Genomic DNA, 26200 nt, shown 5'->3' on the forward strand with positions numbered 1-26200 from the left:
CTGACCATCCCTGGTACTACTAGCATTATGCCTTAAAGGGGAAAACCTGAATTGCCATTTGCTCCAATTCAGTGGTTAAAAAATGGGTTTCTCAAGGAAAATGGCTAGGGGTTGGGGGGAACGCTCAGACATGGGCCAGGAAAGTGCAAACCTGTGCCTAGAAAGCACAGGGCAAAAGGTAAGTGTGGAAAACCCCTATGTCAGGTATGGGCAAGAGGTAGATCAGGAGATTCCTGGAAATTTTGTAGTAAATCAGCAGAGATTTCTGATTCCCGGTTTGGTAACACCAACCAAAGAGCTTCCTCCCTCCCTGCCCCTCTTCTACATTAGGCTATTGAAATTCCAACAAGAACAAAATCTTAGGAGGAACCCTGGAATGAAAAGAATGTTGAGCTCAACTTTGGTGCTGAAAACAAATTCCTATTCCTCCATTCTTGGTGTAAGCCTGCAGATGAGCAAGAAACTTCAAGGACATGTTCCATTCAGTAAAAAAAATGCTCAAAGAAGGTGCAGAGCAGGGGTGGTGGAGAGTATGGCTGGGGAGAATCTGGGGAGCCAATAGGATTGGAGGGCCCCTTGGTTTTCAGTTCCCCACCCCTGTGGCAAGCAGGGGTTCCCCTGTGCCTTCCCCTGTTCTGCTTGACCCCTAGAGAAGCCCTGCCCATTTGGATACTTGAATTCCATGAATGTGGGAGGCAGCGAAGGAGACACAGCAGACAAAGTGGCAGATTTTTATTACACTCGGGATACCCACTTTCCATTTGGCAGCATCAGTGTTGACATCCTTATGTCTCTTGTAAGGTTGTGTGTGTGTGTGTGTGTGTGTGTGTGTGCAGAGGCCAGCTCTTCAGGCGCAAAGAGTGATGTAGCGGGGCCCCATGTTCCCGAAGTAATCCCTCTCCCACTCGCTCATGAGGGCAAAATGCAGCGGGCGGTGGCAGAAGTTGCACTCGGGGGAGACTGCGGTCTGCAGAGGCAGCCCTACCTTCTGCCAGGCTGCCAGGAGCTTCTCTGGAGAGGGAATGGAAGAAGAAGGCGTTAAATGTAGCCAAGCCATGCAAATTGCAAATTTCATTATTATTATTTTTAGCTGAGTTGAATAATGGGCAGCTGATTGGTAGTATCTGTGCTAAGCAGCAGCTGGGGCTTCTGGGCCAATGCCCCTGGAGCTGTTGAACTGTTGTTTCTGAAGAAGAGTCTGTTGCCTTGTTAAAATCCAGAAGAACCTAAGAATTGCCTGATGGATCGGGGCAAAGGCCAGTCTAGTCCAGCATCCCATTCTCACAGTTTCCAACCAGATGCCTGAATGAGCATCTCCACCCCCATCATTCTTAGGTCCAGTGCCGAGCGCCTTCTGGCAGTTCCCTTGCTGCGAGAAGCCAAGTAACAGGGAACCAGGCAGAGGGCCTTCTCAGTAGCGGCACCCGCCCTGTGGAACGCCCTCCCACCAGATGTCAAAGAGAAAAACCAGACCTTTAGAAGGCATCTGAAGGCAGCCCTGTTTAGGGAAGCTTTGAATGTTTAACAGAATATTGTATTTTAATATTCTGTTGGAAGCTGCCCAGAGTGGCTGGGGAAACCCAGGCAAATGGGCGGGGTATAAATAATAAATCATTATTATTATTATTATTATTATTATTATTGGAAGCCTGCAAGCAAAAGCCCTCTTCCCTCCTGCCGTTTCCATCAATATGTATTCAGAAGCATTGCTGCCTCCAACTGCAGAGGTAGAGAGAGCATAGCCGTCATGGCTAGTGGCCACTGGTAGCCCTTTCCTCCATAACTATGTCTAATCCTCTTTTAAGGCCATCCAAGTTGGCGACCATCACTTCCTGGGAGACTTTGACTATTCATAGTGTAAAGTAGTACTCTCGTTTATCAGTCCTAGATCTTCCAACATTCAGCTTCATTGAATGTCCACAAGCTCTAGTGTTAGGAGAGGGATAACAGCTTTTCTCTCTCCCCTTTCTCCTTGCCAGGCATAACTTTTTAAACTTCTATTACGTTGCCTCTTACTTGCCTTTTCCCAAAACTAAAAAGGTAAAGGATCCCTGACAGTTAAGTCCAGTCACAGAGGACTCTGGGGTTGCGGCGCTCATCTCACTTTACAGGCCGAGGGAGCCGGTGTTTGTCCGCAGAGAGTTTTTCCAGGTCATGTGGCCAGCATGACGAAGCCGCTTCTGGCACAACAGAACACCGAAACCAGAGCAGCGCACGGAAACGCTTCCCACCGGAGCAGTACCTATTTTGGTGTGCTTTCAAACTGCTAGGTTGGCAGGAGCTGGGACCGAGCAACGGGAGCTCACTCCGTTGCGGGGATTCGAACCGCCAACCTTCTGATCGGCAAGCCTCAAAGTCCCAAATGCTGCAACCTTTCTTCAAAGGGGAGTCTTCCTTGACTATTCCCTTGATCCAATGGGAGAAAAGGCAAATGCCAACCTGGCACAGGAGTAAAACTCCTCTAAGAAGCCCAATATATATTTGGTGCTATGCAAAGGAGCCATAAAACTGATGTGCTCCCCTCTCCTGTAGCATGCAGGTGTGAAGAGGTGTAGATGCCTTTGCTTCTGTCTTCAACAAACCACAGTTTGTTGCTACATGCAAGTCAGGACAAATTTCAGTTAGTTTTAACTATGGTTTGTCCAAATGAGTCACCTGTAAACTGGTTTATAATTCTGGCTTTTTGACCAAACCATCGTTATTTGAAAGCAGAAGCAGATGCTTCCCAGTTTGCCTTCTATCACTGTGCCATTGAGAGCGTGCTCACTTATGGCTTATGTGTGTGGTACGGAAGCTGTACTACCCAGGACAGGATGGGGTTGTGCAGAGTTGTTAAGGCAGCAGAGAGCATTGTTGGCTGCCCACTCTCCACCTTAGAGCAGATTTATGCCACAAGGTGCCATAGGAAGGCACTGGACATAGTAAAAGATCCATCGCATCCTGGTCACTGTCTCTTCGAGCTCCTGCCGTCGGGACGGAGATACAGGACGATGAAGACAAGAACGAGCCGCCTTAAGAACAGCTTCTTCTCCAGAGCGATCTCGGCCCTGAATGGGAAGCCTGGACTTTGAAAGTCATCTAATCTTCCTTGCTGTATTATACTGTATTGTTTTAATTAGTGTTTTTATAGTTGTTTTGATTTTGTGTGGAGTGCCCTACCTGGGTGGATGGAGCAGCCAAGTAATTTCGTTGTCCCCGAGAGGGGGCAATGACAATAAAGATATTATTATTATTATTATTATTATTATTATTATTCACAGCTGCAGGTCCTCAACCATGGCTTAGCATTATGTACGAATGAGGCTCCAGCCTCCATTTCTATGCTAAAGGCTTCCTTTTCTGGAGAAGGATTCAAAAATAGCAAACAGGTTTTTTTCTTTTTACAACTCCTAACTGCATGTTTGTAAGCCTACCATTATTAGAGTTTGCAACTCTAGAACCACACAGTGGTCTCTATTACAGGGAAACACGGTCCCGACTAGATCATGTGGTCCTGGTGACTCACCCACAAAGTAATTCATCATGGGTGGCGTGTGATGGGGCGAGGGGGCCAGCCGCAGCAGCTCCTCCCCCCGAGGCACAGTAGGGTAATTGATGGCTTGGACGTAGATGTTGTATTCACCCAGAAGCAGGTCACAGAGGTGAGAATTCAGGGCTGCGTCTCCAACCTGTGGAGGAGAGAACCATACATTGCTAAGAGAGTGAAGCCGGAGGTCTAGTTCCTTGGTCTTCCCATCCTACCTTTTGTAGCTGTCAATGCCCAAGCCAAAAAATCAAGACCATTAAGTCCCTTTGATTTAAATAGAACCGGAGGGAGTCCTTTTACACTTTTGCAAAGCGCTGTGAATGTGGCATAAAAGTAATAACAACAAATATTAATATCAGTTTCCCCCCGTCGAAATTGAGATTTCAGTGCTTCATATTAGCTGGATTGTGCCATACACTCTGTTGCTGTTCTTCAGAAGACAACTGCGGTCCTCTACCCATAACACAAGATAAACCCATGACTGCCCTGGGCTTTCCCCACCCTCCTCCTCCCCACTGGAAGGAGGCCATTTTGCATAATTTTCTTGGAGCGTTTCCTACCCTTTGTGTGTGTGAGAGAGACACATCATTCTCCACCACCACCAAAATACTCAGAATGGTGTTAGGTCCAGGACCCTGCGGAGGATGCAAAAACTTCCAACATATTTGCTTGCAGCAGCAATAAATAAATAATGTCAGGGGGAAACAATTACCCCATGCATTTAAAATACATTCATACCACTTTAACAGTCACAACTTCCTCCAAAGTCTCCTGGGAACCGTAGTTTATCCCTCACAGAACTATAATTCCCAAGATTATTTGGTGGGGAGTGGGGGAAGCTGTGCTACTCCTGTTGAAGAGCCCTGTCTCTACAAAACTGCTTAATGGGGATGGGGAACTTTTACCCTCCAGGTGTTGTAGGTCTCCCAATCATCATCATCCCCGACATAAGAACATAATGATATTTCCGTATAACAATAAGAAGAGCCTTAACACTAGTGAAGTTAGCAAAAATGTATCATACTCATGATAATAAATGCTGGAAATGTAAAGAAAAAGAAGGCACCTTTTACCACATGTGGTGGACGTGCCCCAAGGTAAAAGACTTCTGGGAAAGGATTTATAATGAATTGAAAAAAGTGTTGAAAAACACATTTATTAAAAAAAAAACAGAAACCTTTTTACTTGGTATAGTGGGGGGGGGAGTGAAATCCCCCAAAAGGGTGTTACTTTTTTTCTGTATGCCACAACAGCTGTGAGAATATTGCTAGCAAAGAATTGGATGAAACAAGATTTACCAACTATCAAAAGAACGAAAGATGAAGATGATGGACTATATGGAACTTGCTGAACTGACCGGGAGACTCCGAGACCAGAGAGAAGAGACGGTGGAAGAAGATTGGAAGAAGTTTAAGGAATATTTGAAAAAATATGTTAATATTTAAATCTTAGAATAGCTTTGGAAGTGGATATAGGTGGTAGGGTTAGAAGTAGAAGATAGCGTATTTTATAAGTGATAAAATGTTAAGTTTTTTATGGTTAAAGTAAGTGTGTGGGGGGGGAAAAAGATGGTTAGAAATTATGATATATGTAAACTGCTAAAGATGAAGTAAAATGAAAATCAGATAGGTAGGGCTTGGGGAAGCCCACTTAACAATGTTTAGAAAAATAAGGATATGACAAGAATTTGTTTGTATTGTTTGTCTTTTCTGTTTGTGCTTTTTATTTGTGTTATAAAATGAATAATTTTTTTTTGGGGGGGGGGAACAATAAGAAGAGCCTGTTGGAGCAGGCCATTTCACCATTTTGTTCAGCAACCTGTTGTCACGATGGCCAACCAGAGGCCTCTGGGAAACTGCAAACAGGACCCAAGCGCTCTCCTCCTCTGGCCGTTTCCAGCAACTGGAATTTGAAAGCATTGGTACCTCCAGCTGGAGACCATCCTGCCTGGGTCTGGATGAGTCCAGCCACACCTAGAAGGCTACAGGCTCCCAAATGCCGCTGCTGGATAATTTCTCCTCCCCAGTGACGTAGCATGGGTTGTCAGCACCCGGGGCAAGGCAAGTAATTTGCACCCCCTAACCCGTGGATTTGCGCCCCCTAACCCTAACCTAACCCTAACCCCCAGATGTTGCGCCCGGTGCGGCCGGCCCCCCCTGCACCCCCCATGCTACGCCACTGCTCCTCCCCCTGGAGAAACTTGGTGAAATTGCCCTCCCTATTTCACCCCTGGCTAACAGAGTGTGCAACTTAGAGAAACTACGTTTCTGCCTAGTTTTCGTCCTGGAGAGCCATACCCGTATGGGGATGATGTGACTGGGGCAGCTGACCACAGGGAGTCCGGCGTCCATCAACAGCTGGCGCATGTGTTTGACGTTGCGCTGGTGGGAGCGGCGCAGAGCCTGCCCCTCGGGGCTCTTCAAGACCCGGACCGATTCCAGGGCCCCGGCCAGTACCATGGGGGGCAGGGAGGTGGTGAAGATGAAGCCTGCTGCATAGGAGCGCACTGTGTCGATCAGAGACTTGGTGCTGGCCACATAGCCACCCACACAGCCGAAAGCCTTCCCTGCAAGGGGAGAGAAGAAAAGGCAGACATTAGTCCAGGCACTCTGGAAGTATACCTAGGCTCTGCACTGAAAATACAATGGTGAATGTTGCATGCAGACAATCCAAACTGAGTTGGGTTCTGCAACTTGCATAACTTTTGGCAAACTGAGGAACTTCATGTGTCTTATTTTGCATCCTTGAGATGGAACTGCGGGCACCCGTCTGTCTCGAGAGTGTGCCTCTGGAGGTGAAGTGAAACCGCTGCGTTAGCAGCACTGAAGTGACCTCCCCGGGGCACATGCCTGGGTGGTGTGTATGGAAGTCCTGGGCTGCCCACATGACAAGATGTGGTCTCACTGAAGAAAGGAAAGTACAGTGATACCTCTGGTTACATACTTAATTCATTCCAGAGGTCCATTCTGAACCTGAAGCACCACTTTAGCTAATAGGGCCTCCCACTGCCGGAGCACAATTTCTGTTCTTATTCTGAAGCAAAGTTCTTAACCCAAGGTACTATTTCTGGGTTAGCAGAGTCTGTAACCTGAAGTGTATGTAACCTGAAGTGTATGTAACCTGAAGTGTATGTAACCCAAGGTACCACTGTAATACATTTGACACCAGCTTGGCTGCAAGAGTTTCCAGAAGGAGGCGTACAAGGCTGTCCAACTGCCTTCAGGACTCTACTCCAGTTTTGTGTAGGGCTTAAAGGTAAAGGGACCCCTGACCATTAGGTCCAGTCGCGGATGACTCTGGGGTTGCGGTGCTCATCTCGCTTTATTGGCTGAGGGAGCCGGCATACAGCTTCCAGGTCATGTGGCCAGCAGGACTAAGCCGCTTCTGGCGAACCAGAGCAGCGCCAGGGCTTACTCCTTAGCTTCTTCTCTTGAAGATGCTTCCTTTCCAGGTGGATGAGCCCCATCTGCCCCTCACTTCCCTCTACAGCACGTGAAGACCACCTTCTTGACCATTGGTCTCATCTGCTCAATCTGCCCAAGCCTGTCTTCACATGCAAGGGAAGTTTCTAACTCACCGAGGGTTTGAGACCTATTGGCTACCCTCACCTGGTCTAGCCGGCAAGTCGAAGCTGTTCCAGGTGTGGCCACTGGAGAACCACTTGCCTCCAACATGGTGTTCCTTCCTGACCAAGTCTACCCCATCATCTTAAACTTGCTGCTCTGTGGCACCGAGGGCCATAGAGATTTAGGCTATCTTTTAGGCCACCTACTTCAACTTCCTGCTCAGTTCAGGAAATCCAGTGCTAAAACATCCCAGACCTTCACCGTAGTCCATCGCTTCCTGATGCCCTTTTCATTAGGGGCCATGGCTCACCCTCAAACTTACCCAGGGTGCCAGAGACGATATCTATCTTGCCCATCACTCCGTCGCGTTCACCAATGCCAGCCCCGTGGGCCCCGTAAAGTCCCACCGCGTGAACCTCATCCACGAAAGTGATGGCTCCATAGCGGTGTGCCACGTCACACATTTCCTCCAGTGGGCAGATGGCACCTGCAGACAGAGAAGACTTAATGCACGAAGGATACTGACCCTTACTGGCGACTTTAGCCTGGATTGCAAAGGAGGTGTAGTAAGGAAACCGTGCCGGGTAATGTTTTGAAGAACACGGTTTTCAGCTTTGATCAAATCCAACACAGGATTTCTTTTTTAGCTCTTCTATGTAAAATCAAGGATGAGGAACTTCTGGACCTCCAGACTACAACTCTTAGCATCCCTGACTATTGCCCATGCTGAATGGAGCCGATGGGAGTTTGGGAGCATCTTGGAAGCCCACAGATTCCCAGCCTCTAGGACAAATGAACTTTCTGCTGGTAATTGTATTATCATGCATGCTGACTTTGGATTTTAGTGTGGAATTTGATTGCCTTGTTATTGTTATTGTTATTGTCATTAACTTAACTTATTACCCATACTTCACTATAAGGTTCAAAGGTGGCTTACCAACAATTCAAAAGACAGTATTAAAAACAGTCAAAAGAATAGGGTGGGTCCTAAAAGATGAATCTCTTAATATGCTTAATTTTTTGTTTTACAGTGGACGCTCGGGTTGCGAACATGATCCGTGCAGGAGGCCCGTTTGCAACCCGCAGTGTCCGCAACCCACAGTGCTGCGTCTGTGCATGCGCAGGTTGCGATTTGGCACTTCTGCGCATGCGCAAAGCATGATTTAATGCTTCTGCTCATGCGCGAGTGCTGAAACCTGGAAGTAACCCATTTTGGTACTCCCGGGTTTCGGCGCACCCGTAACCCGAAAACGCGCAACCTGAAGCGTCTGTAACCCGAGGTATGACTGTATATTGATTTTATCACGTTATCTGGAAAATTCATTATGAAGTGAATAATAAATATTAACAACATACAAATGCATTACCCACCATCCATGGAATGGACAGTCTCAAAGGCAACAATCTTTGGGGTGGCGGCATTGGCTTTGCTCAGGAGCTCCTCCAGGTGTTGGGGGTCATTATGCCGGAAGACATACTTCGGTGCTCCACTGTTTCGGATGCCCTGAATCATGGAGGCATGGTTGCCTGCGTCTGAATAGATCTCACACCCTGCAGGAGGAAAAGGAGCCCCTGGGTCACCCACCGAGCCTCTCCTCTCCGCCTAACGGGAACAAGGACAAAGGAACCTGCCTTACACTGAACCAGATCCTTGGTATGGGGGAGAAATTTGATCCGGTTCATGTTTAGCTGTGACTCCTGTATCACAGGGACTTGGACTAGATGGCTTCTGGGTCCCTTCCAAGTCTACAATTGCATGATTCTAAATGCTTTCAAGGTGGACCTATGTCATTTGCACTTCCCAAAGCAAATACACAAATCTAAACACAGCCATCTTTTGATATTCACCCTGTGTTGTATTTGCACTATGCTATATTTGCTACACAGGGACACGGGTAGCGCTGTGGTCTAAACCACAGAGCCTAGGGCTTGCCAATCAGAAGGTCGTCGGTTTGAATCCCCGTGACGGGGTGAGCTCCCGTTGCTCAGTCCTTGTTCCTGCCAACCTAGCAGTTCGAAAGCACCTCAAAGTGCAAGTAGATAAATAGGTACCGCTCTGGCGGGAATGTAAACGATGTTTCCATGCACTGCTCTGGTTCGCCAGAAGCGGCTTAGTCATGCTGGTCACGTGACCTGGAAGCTGTACGCCGGCTCCCTCGGCCAATAAAGCGAGATGAGCGCCGCAACTCCAGAGTCATCCGCGACTGGACCTAATGGTCAGGGGTCCCTTTACCTTTACCTCTGCAGCAATGTATGCAAAATTGCACACACGGGTAAGTACATAGTTAAAATACTAGGAGGATTTTGCCTTAAAATATTGATAATTTTTCAGGAGGACTTTTAAAAACTAATGTAGAAACACGGAGAAATGAATTTAAGACTGGAAAAAATGAGAGAAACCAGCACGGTCAAATTTACCCATCCTGAGTCAGACCTACTGGTCTATCTGACATAGTACAGTCTCCACAGGATTCCAGCCCAACTTGGAGATGCTGGGGATTGAACCTGGGACCTTCTCCATGCAGAGCCCATGGTCCTTCCCTATCTTGGCTCCCAACCAGGCCCTAAAGGCCAACCCACTGCATTGCCCTAGTTACCTGGCATCATGCGGGCCAAAGTGAAGAGGGTGGAGTCATTGGCCACAAAGCAAGAAGAGAAGAGCAGGGCAGCGTCTTTGCTGTGCAGGCTGGCCAGTTCTTGCTCCAGCTCCACGTGGAACTTACTGGTGCCAGAAATGTTCCTGGTGCCTCCAGCCCCAGCTCCATAATGATCCAGAGTATCCCTGGTGGGGATAGGGTGGAAGAAGAGGAGAATGAGATTCGCTCCAAAAAGGGCTGAACTCAGAAGGTGAATCACACCTGGATCACCAAACCAGATAAGACCATGGAGACCCTTGATCAGATCTTGGGTCCCTTTTCCATTCTTGAGCAAAGCAACTGGCTCAGATTGGGGCCACCCTCAGTGCTAGGAAGGGAGCATGTTCACCCTTCTCCTCCTTGCCATGATCCTATGAGAATTGCCTCCTCGGACCTGGAAGCTGTGGTTTTCCCCACCATTAGTGAAACCTACAGCTATGGGTAAGTGCTCAAAGATGTTTACATTTTAAAAAGGGGGTTGGGTTGCATCCAAGGTTAATTCAGATCAGACCCATTGAAATCAAAGGACTTGTTTCCATCAGTCCTAATGTGTCTGCTCTGAGTAAGATTAATGCTGGATACGATCCATGCTAACCCGTAACAGAAGTTCCCCAGGCAGCTTACAGAGCAAGCTAAAATTAAAAGTCACATTACAATTGTTATGTACTGAAGTTCTCACCCAAAACCACACCATGTGCTATCTTCATGGATCCGTTGAAAGAGGGTGGGCAGGCTTATTAGGATGGGGGGGAGGGGCTGACACTGACAGGACAGGGTCTTGCCTAAGCCCACCCATTCATGGCTGATGTAAGCTTTGAATCACAGACTTTCCTGCTCATTTTCTCAGTGGCGTAGCGTGGGTTGTCAGCACCCGGGGCAAGGCAAGTAATTTGCACCCCCTAACCCGTGGATTTGCGCACCCTAACCCTAACCCCCAGATGTTGCGCCCGGTGCGGCCGGCCCCCGCTGCACCCCCCACGCTACGCCACTGCATTTTCTTATTCACTAAGCTGCCTAGAGTCGGAGACAGAAAACACTTTTAAAGGGTTTAAAGAGGATTGGGAAAGGGCCCCAAGGCATACACACATTGACTTTCTCTCGGCCACCGTCACCTCTGTTTCAAACCAGCACATTTAAAGCTAATGGTTTCCCTCAAAGAATCCTGGGAACTGTAGTTTACCCCTCACAGATTATGTGGGCGAAGCCATGCACCTAAAAAGCGCTTTCAATGTATGGGGTGGACTCTAGTTTACTCCCTCACAGAGCTACAATTCCCATTATTGATTTCCTACTATGACCCCTGACATAATGCCTCTGCAGGGCATTGTGGGAAATTTAAATGGCAACCCCACATTTTGATGGGAAGGCCAGGGTGGTCCTGGGTCCTGGGCAGTGGCCTCAGGATGTTGAGGCTGACCAGAGGTAAGAATTGGGGCAAGAGTTCACGGCACAAGCAGCCACTCATTTTTCAAATTTTCATCTCTCCAGTGAAAACAAAAGCGCTATTGTCTGTTTCCAGCTTAGGGGCTAGACAGGGGTCAGCAAACTTTTCCAGCAGGGGGCCAGTCCACCGTCCCTCAGACCTTGTGGGGGGCCGGACTATATTTTGGAAAAATAAATAAATGAACGAATTCCTATGCCCCACAAATAACCAAGAGATGCATTTTAAATAAAAGCACACATTCTACTCATGTAAAAGCATGCTAATTCCTGGACCGTCCGCAGGCCAGATTGAGAAGGCGATTGGGCTGGATCCGGCCCCCAGGCCTTTGTTTGCCTACCCATGGGCTAGAACATCTTTGCCTGTTTGCCCGACCCTATGATCATGTCAAAGGGCCATCGCACTGAATTTCAAAAGTAAACTGGGGCAGGTTGCAAGGGCAATGCGTAACAGCTTGAAACAGACCATTGGAACTAGACGAGGTGTGGACCGGAGAGAGTTTGTACTGGAGACATTGCTGGGCAGCTGCCACTCACCGGATGGCCTGCATGACTCGAGGGTGGCGGCTCATTCCCAGGTAGTCATTACTGCACCAGACCGACACCTCACGGGCTTCCACCTGGGAGCCAGAATAGTCCTCCGCAAAGGGATAGGCGTCAGCCTTTCGATTCACGGTCTTGAAGACCCGGTAGGTGTGATCTTGCTTCTTCGCTTGGATCTTTGCCTCAAAGAAATGGTCGTACTCAAACACTTTGCCCCCTGCTAGGAGAAACACAGGGCTGGTTAACACAACCCATGTGAGTCGCTTGATTTCTCTATAATGGATGACTTAGCACCTGCAAGGCTAAGCCCAGACCCTACTGAGAAGCAGCCTGTGAGAGAGGGCAGGAAGGTCCTGTTTACGTGGAGTCAGGGGCAAGTTCTGATGGATCATGGGCCATGCTGTCAGACAGAGTGACACAGACGCTCCAGGCAGAAGATATTAGGGGGTAGGGAGTGATGGCAAGGGGTTGGAGGAGGCTGTGAGTTTCTTCTCTGCATGAGTTACTGCACTGACCTCGTGCCCTTCAAATTGGCCTCTCCTGGGAGGAAACTAATTTCACCCTATCTCTGCATTATTATTATAATAATGACATTAATGACAATTTTATTATTTATATGCCGCCCGTCTGACTGGATTACCCCAGCCACATTGTTTGATTGGACATAATGGGATGTATCCAAAGTACTACTATGTGAATGTCCCGTCAGTGCAGGGACTTCTGCTTGCACAATAGAACATTCTCCCCCTTTCCTCCCCTTGTACACACCCCCAAATCTTTTCTAGGGGTTTCCCCAACACTCTGGAACAGATTGGGAGAGGGTGTGGAGCGGGGGAGGAGGGTGGGGAGTCCTGGTGCACAAGCAGAGATCCTTGAGCTGACACATTCGTCGGATACTGCTCTTCAATCATCCTCAGTTGAGAGTCCCAGTAAAAATAACCTGCTCTTAGAGGAGGCTGCCTGTTGTGTCTCTGTGCGACTAGCTGCTTTAAGTTTTCAATCTTTTCAATCAGGCAGCATGTGTATAACATCAGGGACTGGGGGAAAAACAACAACACAGGGTATGGCCTCCTCTAAAGGTGGGTTTGCTTTATTTCTTATACAACTTAAAAGTAAACTTTTTTTTGGGTGGGGAAAAAGTGACAGCCAATTCCGACAAGGCTGGAATGCTTAATTGCTAGCTCTGCATCTGACACACACGGCAGGTGTGTGTGTTACTTACGCTGTCTCCTCGTCTGAGTAGTTTTGGGAGTCCTCCCATTCACTTACCTGGCATGTTGTCCCGAATGAGGTGTGACGCTTTGTCAGAATCGAGCAACTTCCTCTTGAGGCTGGACTGCACCTCCCTTACTAGGGAAGTCCACATGCCTAGAGGGAGAAGGACGAGTGGGTCATGGCTAGGGAAAAGTCGAGAATGGGAGCTCCCCCTTCCGCTTCACTTCCCCATATGATGCAGGACTCTTCATTCCCTACCTGACTTGAAAGGCCTGACATCTTCCTGGACCTCAGGTTTTGCCTCCTGCACGAAGGAATTCTGGCCGCTTTTGCGCTCTGACTCCATGAAAGGGCACTGCGTGGAGGGGAGAAGCAGGGGTGCCCTTTGCGCCGCGGAGCCTAGTGGGCAGAAGAAGGAGAGGAGAACCCAGCTGGTTCCATCTTTCAGGTGGTGGCCCCCATAGGGACTGTACCCCACTGGACTTTTTCAGAGCTGAAATGTAGGAATCTGCCTTGTCAGGCTATAAGTAAAGGTAAAGGACCCCTGGACGGTTAAGTCCAGTCAAAGGCGACTATGGGGTTGCGGTGCTCATCTCGCTTTCAGGCCAAGAGAGCTGGTGTTTGTCCACAGACAGCTTTTCGGGTCAGGTGGCCAGCATGACTAAACTGCTTCTGGTGCAATGCAACACTGTGACAGAAACCAGAGCACACGGAAACACTGTTTACTTTCCTGCCACACCAGTACCTATTTATCTACTTGCACCGGCATGCTTTCGAACTGCTAGGTTGGCAGGAGCTGGGACAGAGCAATGGGAGCTCACTCCGTTGCAGGGATTCGAATCGCCGACCTTCCAATCGGCAAGCCCAAGAAGCTCAGTGGTTTAGACCACAGTGCCACCCATGTCCCTTGTCAGGCTATGGGTGCGTCCAGCTCTATCGCATCCGCACCACAAATTTAAAGCACTCTCATAACACTTTGATGGTCATAGAGAATTCTGGGAATTGTAGCTTGTTAAGGGCACGGACCTCACAGAGCAAAAGGCCCAGCGCCCTTCACAAACCACAGTTCCCAGAATTCTCCATGAGTTGTATGGTATGAGTTGTACGGTGAAGGTCTCTTTCCTATCGCTTGCTCCTTAAACCGTTTCTAACTGGAGATGAAGAAGACTGGACCAAAACATGTTCTGAGCCACTGAGCTGTGCTCTGGTCCTGCCTCACATAAAACCCAAAGACCTTATCTTTTGGACAGAGCTATTTTTCCTAGAAAAAGAGGTTCTGGGAGTCACTTGTTCTCTCATAATGGCAATGGCACCAACCTGAGAGGAGCCAGTTCTGGCTGAAAGAAAGTCCTGATTTTGGATCTTTCTGGTGTTATGTACTGAAGTTCTCACCCTGGGCCAGCAGGGGGATACTGTAGATAGTTATGCAAATAAGGGATCGAAAATGCCGTTCAGTAATTTTGCTCGGTGTTTCAGCTCAGTGATTCAGCTCCACTCAGAGGGTGGCTGCATCTGGCTGTGCTCTGTTGTCCATCCATCCCACCTTTGTCGCCAGTGTTAAGTTGTGGGTGAACATATCAGACGACACAGTGATTCTTCAAACAGCTCTTGTTTATTCACAGGCCAGGACAGAACTGAACTGAAGGGTTCAATCAGCCTGCTTATATAGAGCTCCAGTACAATGTAACTGTAACAATTTTCTAAAACTATCCAATCAATGAACGTCACTTTCGATCCCTTATTTGCATAACTATCGACAGTATGAGATAGTGAGAACTTCAGTACATAACACTTTATTTCCTTCTCCTTCCTCTTGTGTCAGAATTGCTTGGCCTTTGAGCCAGGTCTCAGACCCAGAACAGTTTTTAAATGACCAGACTCCCTCCTGGGGTAGGAATCCTGCGTCTGGACTGCACCATGCCAGATGACAGAGGTGGTATTCCTGTGATGGAATTCTTCCTCCATTTGGCAAATCTTTTCCCAGCTGAGCCTTTTGAGAGAATTACTAAGTCCCAATTTTTATTTTATTTTTTTAAAAAGGTCATCTCTATTCTCACCCACAACAGGCATCAGCTGGCAAGAGGGAATAGGGAAATAAGAGATCACTGGCAAGAATTGTGATCCTGGAGACAGAGTCTCCATACCTTGGATCTTTCATATTTTCAGGGAGGTGGGGGTATGGGGAATGGAGGAAAATTCCGTGATAGGGTCCCTATAACTGACTGCTCCTTCCTGCAAAAATTAAAAATTTCCCTGCACACAGAAAACGATCCTGTCAGGGAGAACTCTGGGTTAGAATCTTCTTCCTAGCTTTCCGTACGCTGCAGTCTAAAATGCTACTGTCCAGACAGGCAATTTTACCACCTGCCGTGGTAGGCCATATTTATTAAAATAAATCATGTAGTATGAAGTTGCTGGCGTCGTACCATTTCAAACTGCCTTAGATGAAAAATGTTACCCCACATCTAGGGGTGGGGAACAGAAAGCTATCCTGTAAGGGAAAAGATTTGAACCTAGCCTTCATCCTGACAGGATAGTTTTCTATAAGCAAGGATTAAATTTTTGTTTTTTTTTTAAATGGAGGAGCTTTCAAGCACTATTTATCAAATACTGTTTTGCAGCCCAAAGGCCCCCAAAGCAGCATATTCAGACTACAATAAAATAGAATAAAATGGCATGAATCCATTGTCAGTTTCCCCTTGCCATACTGTCTGGAATAATATAGCCCAAGAATACATAGTTTATCTGAATGGGTAGATCCATTCATTTCCCACTGGACTTTCATACTGCCATATTGGATTCTTCCAGATCTAATAACTGCACGAAAGCACACCCCTCGTGTTTAAAGAGCGTATACTGTGTTTTGGGGAGTGTTATGATTACATCCACACCATACATTCAAAGTGCATTGAAAGCACATGGCTTTCCCCAAAGCACCCTGGGGATGTTTTTTTGGTTTTTTTAATGTTTAAAATTTTTATTTTTTCACCAACAACCAAAACACAGTGAACCCCCCCAGGCAGCTGATACATTGGGTATACATAATCAATAATAACATATTCAAATCAACCAAATGTACAATTTTATATACGTTAACACTCATCCATCTACAAGGTTTATTTAACTTTTAACATTTTAATTGCCCCAAATTGTTCAAACCTACCCAAATAATTCAATATCTTCTTAAACCAATCCTCCTCTTTCTCACTGACCTTAAACCTTTTCATTCTGTGTATCTTCACAGTTAGATATTCTAAAATTATAATAATATTCAGTTTTTTCCTCCATTGGTTCACCTCTAACTCTTCTGCATTTTTCCAATTACTCGCTATAACCTGTCTGGCTGCAGTTACCATCAATTTTACCCATTTACATTCCTCTTTTGTTTTTAACTTGGTACTACTCATTTTAATAAGAACCATTAATTTAGATATTCTCACCTTCCTACCCACAATTCCCGATACCTGGGAATGGTATTTTGCCCCTCAGAGAGCTACAGTTCCCAGCACGTGTAACAAACTGCAGTTCCCAGGATTTCCTTGAGGGTGTGCTTTCAGTGTGTGGACAAAACCCCTCTCCCCTCAGCTGGACATTTTACCCAGGGCTGTTGCTTGTGAGCCCACCCACTGCCTCACCAGAATCTCCATGGGTCTCTTTTCCATGCTGCTGGTCAGCATGAGAACGAGAGAAGGCTCGGGCCACCATCACAGGGCAGCGCTGGGCACTGCTGACCAGCAGGGGCCGACATCGGCGCAGGAAGGTGGCCGGGTCCCGGGTCAGGAAAGGGCAGCACTGGAGGATTGAGGCCATTGTGGTGTGCCAAGGTCTGGTGCTACACAAAGAAAGAGAGAAGTCAAGGGAGGTGTTGTGAGAGTCCCTTTGGCTGAGGCTATATCACAGCTCCTTAGCCACAGAATGGGATCAGAATCCAAGGAGCCAGGGCATTACTCACCAATGTCCAAGCAATAACCATCAGGTAAACGTAAAGGGACCCCTGACCGTTAGGTACAGTCAAGGACGACTCTGCAGTTGCTGCACTCATCTTGCTTTACAGGCCAAGGGAGCCGGCGTACAGCTTCCGGGTCATGTGGCCAGCATGACTAAGCCGCTTCTGGCGAACCAGAGCAGCGCACGGAAATGCTGTTTACCTTCCCGCCGGAGCGGTACCTATTTATCTACTTGCACTTTGATGTGCTTTCGAACTGCTAGGTTGGCAGGAGCAGGGACTGAGCAACGGGAGCTCACCCTGTCGCGGGGATTCGAACCGCCAACCTTCTGATCGGCAAGTCCTAGGCTCTGTGATTTAACCCAGAGCGCCACCTGCATCCCCTAACCATCATGTACTCGCTGGTTAAAAAAGAGCTGCCACCTGGCTGGATTTGTACTGCCCCAAAATGGAAAGAAGAAGTCCCAGGAAAAGAGGAACGGATACAAAAACTTATGGACTATGCAGAAATGGTGAAACTTACCGGAAAAATAAGAAATCAAGGTAACAAACTTTTTTTTATAAAAGAATGGAAATGGTTTATGGAATATTTACAACGGAATTGTAAACAGATAAGAACATGGGCAGAATTATTGTAACAACCTTCAGTTTCACAAGAGTATATTTTAAAGTAGATGGATAAATGAGCAAATTAACTTAATTGGGATATGCAAAAAATATTAAAAATAAATTTAAGGAACGGCAGAAAGTGGGGGAAGGAAGTCAAGTTTTGAAATGGTAAAATGACTGTAAAATTATTGAAATGTATACACTTGAAAATCATAAATTACGCATACACACACACACACACACACAGATTTGGACTGTCTGCCCCTGACCCCATGCTGACAGTCTCACCAAGACAAACATTTTGAGTGGAGAATATCTGATATGTGGCCATAAGAGCTATACCTTTAAAGCACATTCAAAGAAGAGTCCCTCAAAGAATTCTGGGCACTGTAGTCTGTTAAGGATTGCATGTAATTGTAACTCTTTGAGGGGATAAACTGCAGTGCCCAGAATTCTTTTGAGGGAAAGAATGCCCTTTGAATTCGCTTTATAGTCTGTGCACATCCATGGCCGAACCAAACATCCATCCCAGTGCTTAGGCAAATGCAGGTGATTTAAGAGTACTTTGTGAGGAAAGGGAACCCCCTTTTCGCTCGCTTCATTCTCTTTTCTTCTTTCCGCCTTCCTCCTGCACTGTTGGAATATTGGCTGAAAGCTCCTTGCATATGGGGTTCTGAATTCTTTTTCTCTTTTTGCTTTCATTGCTCTGATGACTCTCACAGTAGTTTTTTTTAATTAATGCTAATAGAACAATTTCAATAATAAAGCCTAGAGAGAGGGTTTTCTCAATTGTGGCCACTTGTATTTAGAATGGTCTCCCCAGAAAAGCTTGCTTGCCATCAACTCTGATAACATGTCAGCACAAAGCAAAGACATTTTCATTTGCCATGGGCAGATGTGGGAAACCACTGGCTGTCCAGATGTAGCTGAACGACAACTCCCATTAATCCTGGCTATTGGCTGTGCATTCTGGAGCTGATGGAAGTTCAGTAACATCTGGAGGGCCCAGCTTTCCCCACACCTAGCCTAGGGCAGTCCAGCATGCTGAGATGAGCTGGATTTTGCATTTTTACGCCTTCTATTGAACTTGATTACTTTGTTATAGTCTGCTGGTTTTGCAATTTTATTGTTTTAAGTTTGCATTTTTCTGTGTGTGGTTTTTAAGTGAATGTTGCCCTGAGAGCCCACATCTATCAAACAAACAAAATCAACTATTATTCTCACAAGAAAGCCTTCTCACTCACTCAGAAAAGAATTGTATGTTTGTTGCATGCACCTTTTTTTAAGTAACCTTAAGGCTCTATCTTCCTTTTAGACCACATGAGATCAGCATTAACTCTCCAGAGCAGGGAGCGCCCTTTAATTAACCTTCAGCCAGCTCCCTTCCTAGCACCCCTAAGGCCACCAAGTTGAGCACTGAAACATGTCATTGAGAGCTATCTTTTCAAGGTAGCAATGATTTTTTAAATAATAATAGAAAATAACCAACTGCCTGACTGGCACACACCCACAGTGTAATATAAAAAGTGACAAGCTAAATCCACTTCTGCAAATGAGGATGTCGAATGCCTTTTAGTTGCTAGTGCATCTACAAAAAATAGAGGAAATATACATTTGTGCAGCATATAATTCAGGAAGGCAGCCATTTTTAATCTGAATGATGTGTCGTTAGAAAAACAGTCATGTAACGTGAACAATATGGTTAGCAGGCTTTTTTGTTCCTGTGAAGAGGTGTGGTCCTGGCTTAGGGCAGATCTACCCTGTCCAAAAAAACACAGCTGCTGTGTGTATACTGGTGTCACACCACTGATTCAGTGCTCAGTGTGGACGCCATGCACGTCTCGACACACGTCTGAGAACCCTGGCCATGTCAGAGTTCCCAGACATGAGTATATAAGTGGATGCCTTCCTAGCTTCCCTTGCTTTAAGTCCGGGATGGGGATCCTGTGGCCCTCCAGATATTCTTGGGCTCCCAGCCCCATCACCCCTGACCATTGGCCGTGCTGACTGGGTCTTGCCCATGCTGAGGCTGGAGTCCAACAACATCTGGGGAGCCACAGACATATCAATTGTAATAGCTGTGCGAAGTGTAGAGCTGCCCTTAGAAAGGTCACCAGATACTTTTCTATCCCAGGTCCTTAATTTTCACGATCTCTTACTTACCCTTCAATACAAACTTAATTCGTTCTGGAAGTCCGTTCTTAAACCAAAGCGTTCTTAAACCGAGGTGTGTTTTCCCTACTGAGGCCTCCCACCGCCAGTGCCCTTCCACTGTTCGGCTTCCGTTCGTCTTCAAAGGCAAAGTTCGCTAGCCGGAACACCTACTTCCGGTTTTGCGAGTTCGTTGCCCAAATAGTTCGTTAACAGGACTGTTCGTAGACTGAGGTACCACTGTATTGCTGTATTAGTTTAGGTTATATTATTGGACTTCCCTGGGAAGAGGGGATGATTGTTAAACCGCTCTGAGGACTGTAGCTCTGGGAGGGGAGTAAGGGTCACCTAAGAACTTTCCCGAACTTTCTTAGGGTTCAGGACGCGGTGGCGCTGTGGGTTAAACCACAGAGCCTAGGACTTGCCGATGAGAAGGTCAGCGGTTTGAATCCCCACAACGGGGTGAGCTCCCGTTGCTTGGTCCCTGCTCCTGCCAACCCAGCAGTTCGAAAGAACGTCAAAGTGCAAGTAGATAAATAGGTACCGCTCCGGCGGGAAGGTAAACGGCATTTCTGTGTGCTGCTCTGGTTCGCCAGAAGCGGCTTAGTCATGCTGGCCACATGACCCGGAAGCTGTACACTGTCTCCCTCGGCCAGTAAAGTGAGATGAGCGCCGCAACCCCAGAGTCGGCCATGACTGGACCTAACGGTCAGGGGTCCCTTTACCTTTACCTTTAAGAACTTTCAACACCCTTAACAAACTACAGTTTCCAGGATCCTTTGGGGATATCATGACTGTTTAAGGTGGGGTCTATAACTAGCTTCACTGTGGTTCCACAAAGGGAGATGACACTGGCAGTAGGACTGAGAAAAACCCACAGTGTGTCTACAAATGTACCACCTGAACCTCTTTGCAATTTTACTCAAAAGTAAATTGTAGGGTGTAGCTGAATTAACTCCTCTGCCTTAAGGAGCCCTTGCGAATGGTCGTTCTGGGAGTAGCAGAGAGACCAGCTGCTGCAATACATGACAAGCTTCCTGTCCCTTGGATAATTGCACAGCAGAGGGAGTTTTCGGCAGGTGCAGACTTTTCTACCCCTGCAGCACTCACTGCAACAGGACAGTCACGACATGCAAGGCAGGGCATCCTGCAGAGCAGGTCTGATTTAAGAGGCATTTTCTGCTTCAAAGAGAACAATCTTCCAGATTCCCAAGGGGTCAGAAGGAAGCAGGGGAGAAACCCACAGGGAAAGAGAGAAAAGAGAGCACCGCGCAAGTGGGGCCCAGGAAATTAGGGGCTGAAACTCAGATAATATGTGGCTCCATCTTGGGAAGGAAACGTACTCCTAAAAGAGACCACAGGATGCAGGTGGTTTGTGAAAGAACTTGCCTATTTTGTCACTATTTCTTCCCTTACTTTGAGAGCTAGGTGACAGGCAGAAATTCTGTGGTTCTATAAATTCAGCTTCCTCCAGCATGGAGAATCTACTGAATTTCTGTCTGCAGTAACAAAAACATGTCTCTCCCATATCGGTCTCTACCGCCAGAGCAGGTGCTGTAACTCTCCTGTAACCCCCAAAGGCACACTATTTCATTGACTCCCAGGACAGACAGATGCCAGTGATATAAATGATAAGGACAGAGGGTCTGTGTTAGGAGAAAGAAAGCGAGGAGGCAATGGCATTAATGTGAATGCAGAGTTAGACGGGGTGGCCAACAAGTGGGGGTGGATGTATTTGTCCACTTGAGATCTCTAGGCTGGGCATACACTGTACCTTTGAGAGAAAGAATCTGCTTTGAATGTGCTTTAGGGTCATAGCCTTTCGCATGTATTCATTCATAAGTCTGTTCCTTTCCCTTTCTGTGTCATGCTGCTGAAAATTACAAACCACATTAAAATGTGCATTGTTTCTACAAGTTATTCTAAACTCTGCCCCCCCCCCCATATGCATTTTCTTTTTGTTTTGTTGTGGTGGTTTGGAGCAGAGAACTGTGTCACAAAATTTGGAGAAGTGTCAATACGAAAAGGATAACCATGTTTTGACCCCGGAAGTGCAACTCAGGTCTGTCAGTTTTAAAATGTAGAGCGATCAGAATCCTGGAGTGTCCCTATGAAGGATATATATATATATATATATATATATATATATATATATATATATTTGTCCAGTAGCACCTTAGAGACCAACTAATTTTGTGCTTGGTATAAGCTTTCGTGTGCGTGCACACTTCTTCAGATACAGAAATCACCAGACCCTTATATATAGCGGGAGGGTGAGGTGGGGTGAGGCTTTTCTCAGGAGGGTAGTAGGAGATGGGTGCTTGACTCAATGGGTATGGGCATGTACATGAAAGCTTACACCAAGAACAAACTTAGTTGGTCTGTAAGGTGCTACTGGACGTTTATACCAACACGGCTACCTACCTGAATCTAGAACCTATGAAGGCAATACAGTGGTACCTCGGGTTACAAACACTTCAGGTTACGTATGCTTCAGGTTACAGACTCCGCTAACCCAGAAATAGTACCTTGGGTTAAGAACTTTGCTTCAGGATGAGAACAGAAATTGAGCTCCGGCGGCACAGCAGCAGCGGGAGGCCCCATTAGCTAAAGTGGTGCTTCAGGTTAAGAACAGTTTCAGGTTAAGAGTGGACCTCCGGAACGAATTAAGTACTTAACCTGAGGTACCACTGTATCTGTTTGCTTCCACTTACGGTATTCCCTGCTTATATTTCAAATGGGAACAAATATTGCCAAGGCACCCATTTTGCCAGTGCGCTCTCATCTAAAGGGACGCGGATGGCGCTGTGGTCTAAACCACTGAGCCTAGGGCTTGCTGATCAGAAGCTTGGCGGTTCAAATCCCCACAACGGGGTGAGCTCCCGTTGCTCAGTCCCTGCTCCTGCCAACCTAGCAGTTTGAAAGCACGTCAAAGTGCAAGTAGATAAATAGGTACCGTTGTGGCGGGGAGGTAAACGGTGTTTCCGTGCGCTGCTCTGGTTTTGCCAGAAGTGGCTTAGTCATGCTGGCCACATGACCCGGAAAAACTGTCTGCAGACAAACGTCGGCTCCATTGGCCAGTAAAGTGAGAGGAGCGCCAGAACCCCAGAATTGTTCGCGACTGGACTTAACCGTCAGGGGTCCTTTACTTTTACCTTTACTTCTCATCTAAAGGTAGCACTGCCAATGGAACCTCTTACCCATTCGGGGAAGTGGGGAGGGTGCAACAGTCATTGTGTGAAACTGTGACTGCAAGTGGTGCTAAGTTAGCGTAACATTAGGGAGTATGGGCAGTTATCCTGGATTAATTAATATGGGATAAAACGGCAGCTGCGTTTTGTACATGTGTCATCAGAGAAATGAAAAACTAGAGCGATGACCCATCTGAAATGGAGCTCAGGCATGGGAAGGGTGTGCAAGTATGTTGGGAGCTGATAACTTCCTCTGAGTTTAATCTGACTTGTAAAAGATACACCCTAGGCCAGCTCAGATGATTAAAACTAAAGACCTCAAGATGCAGAGCTGCATCTTGGTCCTTAAGGGTGCATGCAAAAGATAAGGCTTGGTTCCTGGAAAATAGAGAAAACTGCCCATCACCTGCTCCAGTCCTCCCTGATGTGGAGCCAGATTGAAAATTGCCCCCCCCCCCGAAGATTTTCCCCAGGTTCCAGTGCTTCTTATATGCGCCAGTAACACTTTTTAAAAATACAGTATACTAGAACCAAACCTCTGAACGACAATCTTTCTCTTGTATTCTCTGTTTTGAAAACTTTGAGTCTCTGGAATATAGAGTCAACAAAGGTCCATATAGTTAAAGCTATGGTTTTCCCAGTAGCGATGTATGGAAGTGAGAGCTGGACCATAAAGAAGGCTGATCGCCGAAGAATTGATGCTTTTGAATTATGGTGCTGGAGGAGACTCTTGAGAGTCCCATGGACTGCAAGAAGATCAAACCTCTCCATTCTGAAGGAAATCAGCCCTGAGTGCTCACTGGAAGGACAGATCGTGAAGCTGAGGCTCAAATACTTTGGCCACCTCATGAGAAGAGAAGACTCCCTGGAAAAGACCCTGATGTTGGGAAAGATGGAGGACACAAGGAGAAGGGGATGACAGAGGATGAGATGGTTGGACAGTATTGTTGAAGCTACCAGCATGAGTTTGACCAAACTGCAGGAGGCAGTGGAAAACAGGAGTGTCTGGCGTGATCTGGTCCAGGGGGTCACGAAGTGTCGGACACGACTAAATGACTAAACAACAAGAACAAATATAGAGTCTCTATCACTGTCCTCCAACTTGGTTTCCCCCCCTCCAGATGGCTGTAGATCAAGGATGAGGAATATTGTTGGACTACAACTCCCATCATCTCTGTCCATCGGGCCACTCTGGCTGGGACTGAGGGGAGCTGGAGTCTAACAGCGTCTGGAGGGCACCAGGTTGGGGAAGGCTGGTCTGTATCCACAGCAGGATACAGACCACTGAAAAGAGCAGTCCAAAATGTTAACTGGACATCCAGAGTCCATCATAGATGCAATCAGTTTTATTGTGTGTAGCAGCTTTTGTTGAGTTGCCCTAGTGGGAATCGTATGTTTGAATTCCCCACCTCATTATAAGAAATCTCCTCAAACATCGGGAGCTCCCCCACCAACAAAACAACAAAACAAAACAAAACAAAACACGGAGGCAAAATAGAGCTTTCCCACTGGCTACAGTAGAAGCAACTTTCACAGCAGCTAGAAGTGCAGATGTTAGCAAAAGATAATGTTTGTGTCCATGCTGCAAAAACGTCACCTGCTAAGTTCTGCACATGGAGCTTCTCTTAAAGGCAGAAGAGCATGACAGAATGTTGCTGCCTTTTTTCTGGTCACTGGGCAATGCTTGGGAGAATTCCGACATGATTCCCTGAATTAGTAAAGTGCAGCCAAAGCAGTCCACTGTTGCAAAGGGAACTATACAAAGCTACAGAAGACTCTCAATTGAGTGTAAATATCACTGGCTACAAATCAGAGGTAGAACATGAAGAGAAGGAAGTAAGTAAGCAAATGCACAGATGCACTCTCTATTCTGCAAAACTCTCCAAAATCATGCAGCGCAATCTGCAAGTACCTTTGAAAACAAAACAGGAAGCCAGATGGGAACTATGCTTGCTTTTTATCTAGCCATTGTACTTTGTGTCAAGGGGAAAAAGGAGTGAAGAGAGTAGGAGTTAAAGACAAGGAATAGTCCAAGGACAGGCCAGTTCATGGAATGGAGGGTAGGTGGGAGAGAAAGAATAAGATACGAATTTATTATTACATCAAAATTCACTTTAAATGCCAGTTTGAAATATGATCCGCTGTTGAGAGTTGCCTTTTCTGATACTATTCCCTACTAGGGTTGCCTCCTTTGAAAAGAAAAGAAAAGAAAAGAAAAGAAAAGAAAAGGGAAGAGCTGTTTGGCAGTGGAACCGACACCCTCGGGAGATGGTGGACTCTCCTTCCTTCGAGGTTTTTAAGCAGAGGTTGCATGGCCATCTGTCAGGGATGCTTTGGTTGAGATTCCTGTATTGCAGGGGGTTGGACTAGATGACCCTTGTGGGTTCCTTGCAACTCTAGAATTCTATATTCTATGACAGGGTCCAATGCAGAATGTTTTCTGACTCTCATGCAGCCCTTAAAGATACAGGACCTTGGCCCTTAAAAAGGTGGAGACCCTATTCTCTGCACAAGTCTTGCAGCACACAAACCCCAAACATAAAATGCAGTGCTCATAACACAGACTAGACAGTAGGAAAGAGTACATAGCATGAAGGGGTGTGTTAAAGCACCAGTGGCGTAGTGTGGGTTGTCAGCACCAGGGGCAAGGCAAGTAATTTGCACCCCCTAACCCGTGGACTTGCGCCCCCTAACCCGTGGATTTGCGCCCCCTAACCCTAACCCCCAGATGTTGCGCCCGGTGCGGCCGGGCCCCCCTCCACCCCCCACACTACGCCACTGTAAAGCACTAGGAGATAGGTTACCAAAGACATTTTCACAAATACACACATTATTATTATTATTATTATTATTATTATTATTATTATTATTATCACGCGCCTTTTACCCTAAGGTCCCAGGCCAGGTTAGAACATTAAAACACAACATTGCAATATTAAAAACAGCTTACAACAGCTTATGATTACAGAAATAAAGTAGCTCCTAAAAATTTACACCCCAAGTGTCGAAACTGTGGGCAAAGAGGCAATAAAAATGCCTGTGTTTAAAGGTTTTCCAACCTTTAAACTGGCCATTGTAGCCGTGCCTTTAATAGAAGCCTGATTAGCAGTTAATAAGGCTTATATGCATCTCACAATAATTTCTGCATGCTGATTCCTGAAGATTCGGCTGCAGTTAAAAGCGTCAGGATTTTTTCCTGGTCAGATGGCAAGTCTCCCCATTTACACGATTTGTTGCACATGGGAATGTTTGTACTTGATGGCAACGACAACAACAACATCAATAGCAGCAACTCAATTGAAAAACCTGAATGTACATTTTTACAGTCAGGATTTTATATTTGAGTGGCAATTCTGGGAGATGTTATTTATTTATTA

The 26200-nt window shown here is 46.6% G+C and overlaps 1 protein-coding gene and 1 long non-coding RNA gene across 4 annotated transcripts in view; both read right to left on the minus strand.

Annotated features, from left to right (window-relative positions):
* Window positions 1–717: 717 nt before the first annotated feature.
* ALAS2 (5'-aminolevulinate synthase 2) overlaps window positions 718–26200 on the minus strand; it is a 29848-nt gene continuing 4365 nt past the window's right edge. For 2 of the 3 annotated variants that reach the window (XM_081894180.1, XM_081894181.1), the window contains exons 2-11: window positions 16562–16758; window positions 13185–13325; window positions 12981–13079; window positions 11706–11931; window positions 9690–9874; window positions 8464–8643; window positions 7415–7579; window positions 5824–6092; window positions 3506–3668; window positions 718–1011 (exon numbers count right to left, since the gene is read on the minus strand). In XM_081894180.1, the coding sequence (XP_081750306.1) occupies window positions 848–1011; window positions 3506–3668; window positions 5824–6092; window positions 7415–7579; window positions 8464–8643; window positions 9690–9874; window positions 11706–11931; window positions 12981–13079; window positions 13185–13325; window positions 16562–16736 (1767 nt within the window). In that variant the 5' untranslated portion in view covers window positions 16737–16758 and the 3' untranslated portion in view covers window positions 718–847. The remainder of the gene's footprint in view (window positions 1012–3505; window positions 3669–5823; window positions 6093–7414; window positions 7580–8463; window positions 8644–9689; window positions 9875–11705; window positions 11932–12980; window positions 13080–13184; window positions 13326–16561; window positions 16759–26200) is intronic. The other variant, XM_081894179.1, reaches the window with a different exon arrangement.
* On the minus strand, window positions 18589–21743 carry LOC309360460. Its single transcript, XR_014164171.1, has 2 exons — window positions 20383–21743; window positions 18589–19997 (listed from the first exon to the last, which is right to left on the minus strand). It is a non-coding gene; the product is annotated as an uncharacterized lncRNA (long non-coding RNA).

The sequence above is a fragment of the Podarcis melisellensis genome (genome assembly GCF_964234715.1).
Source record: "Podarcis melisellensis genome assembly, chromosome: 17".
NCBI classification, from domain to species: Eukaryota; Metazoa; Chordata; class Lepidosauria; order Squamata; family Lacertidae; genus Podarcis; species Podarcis melisellensis.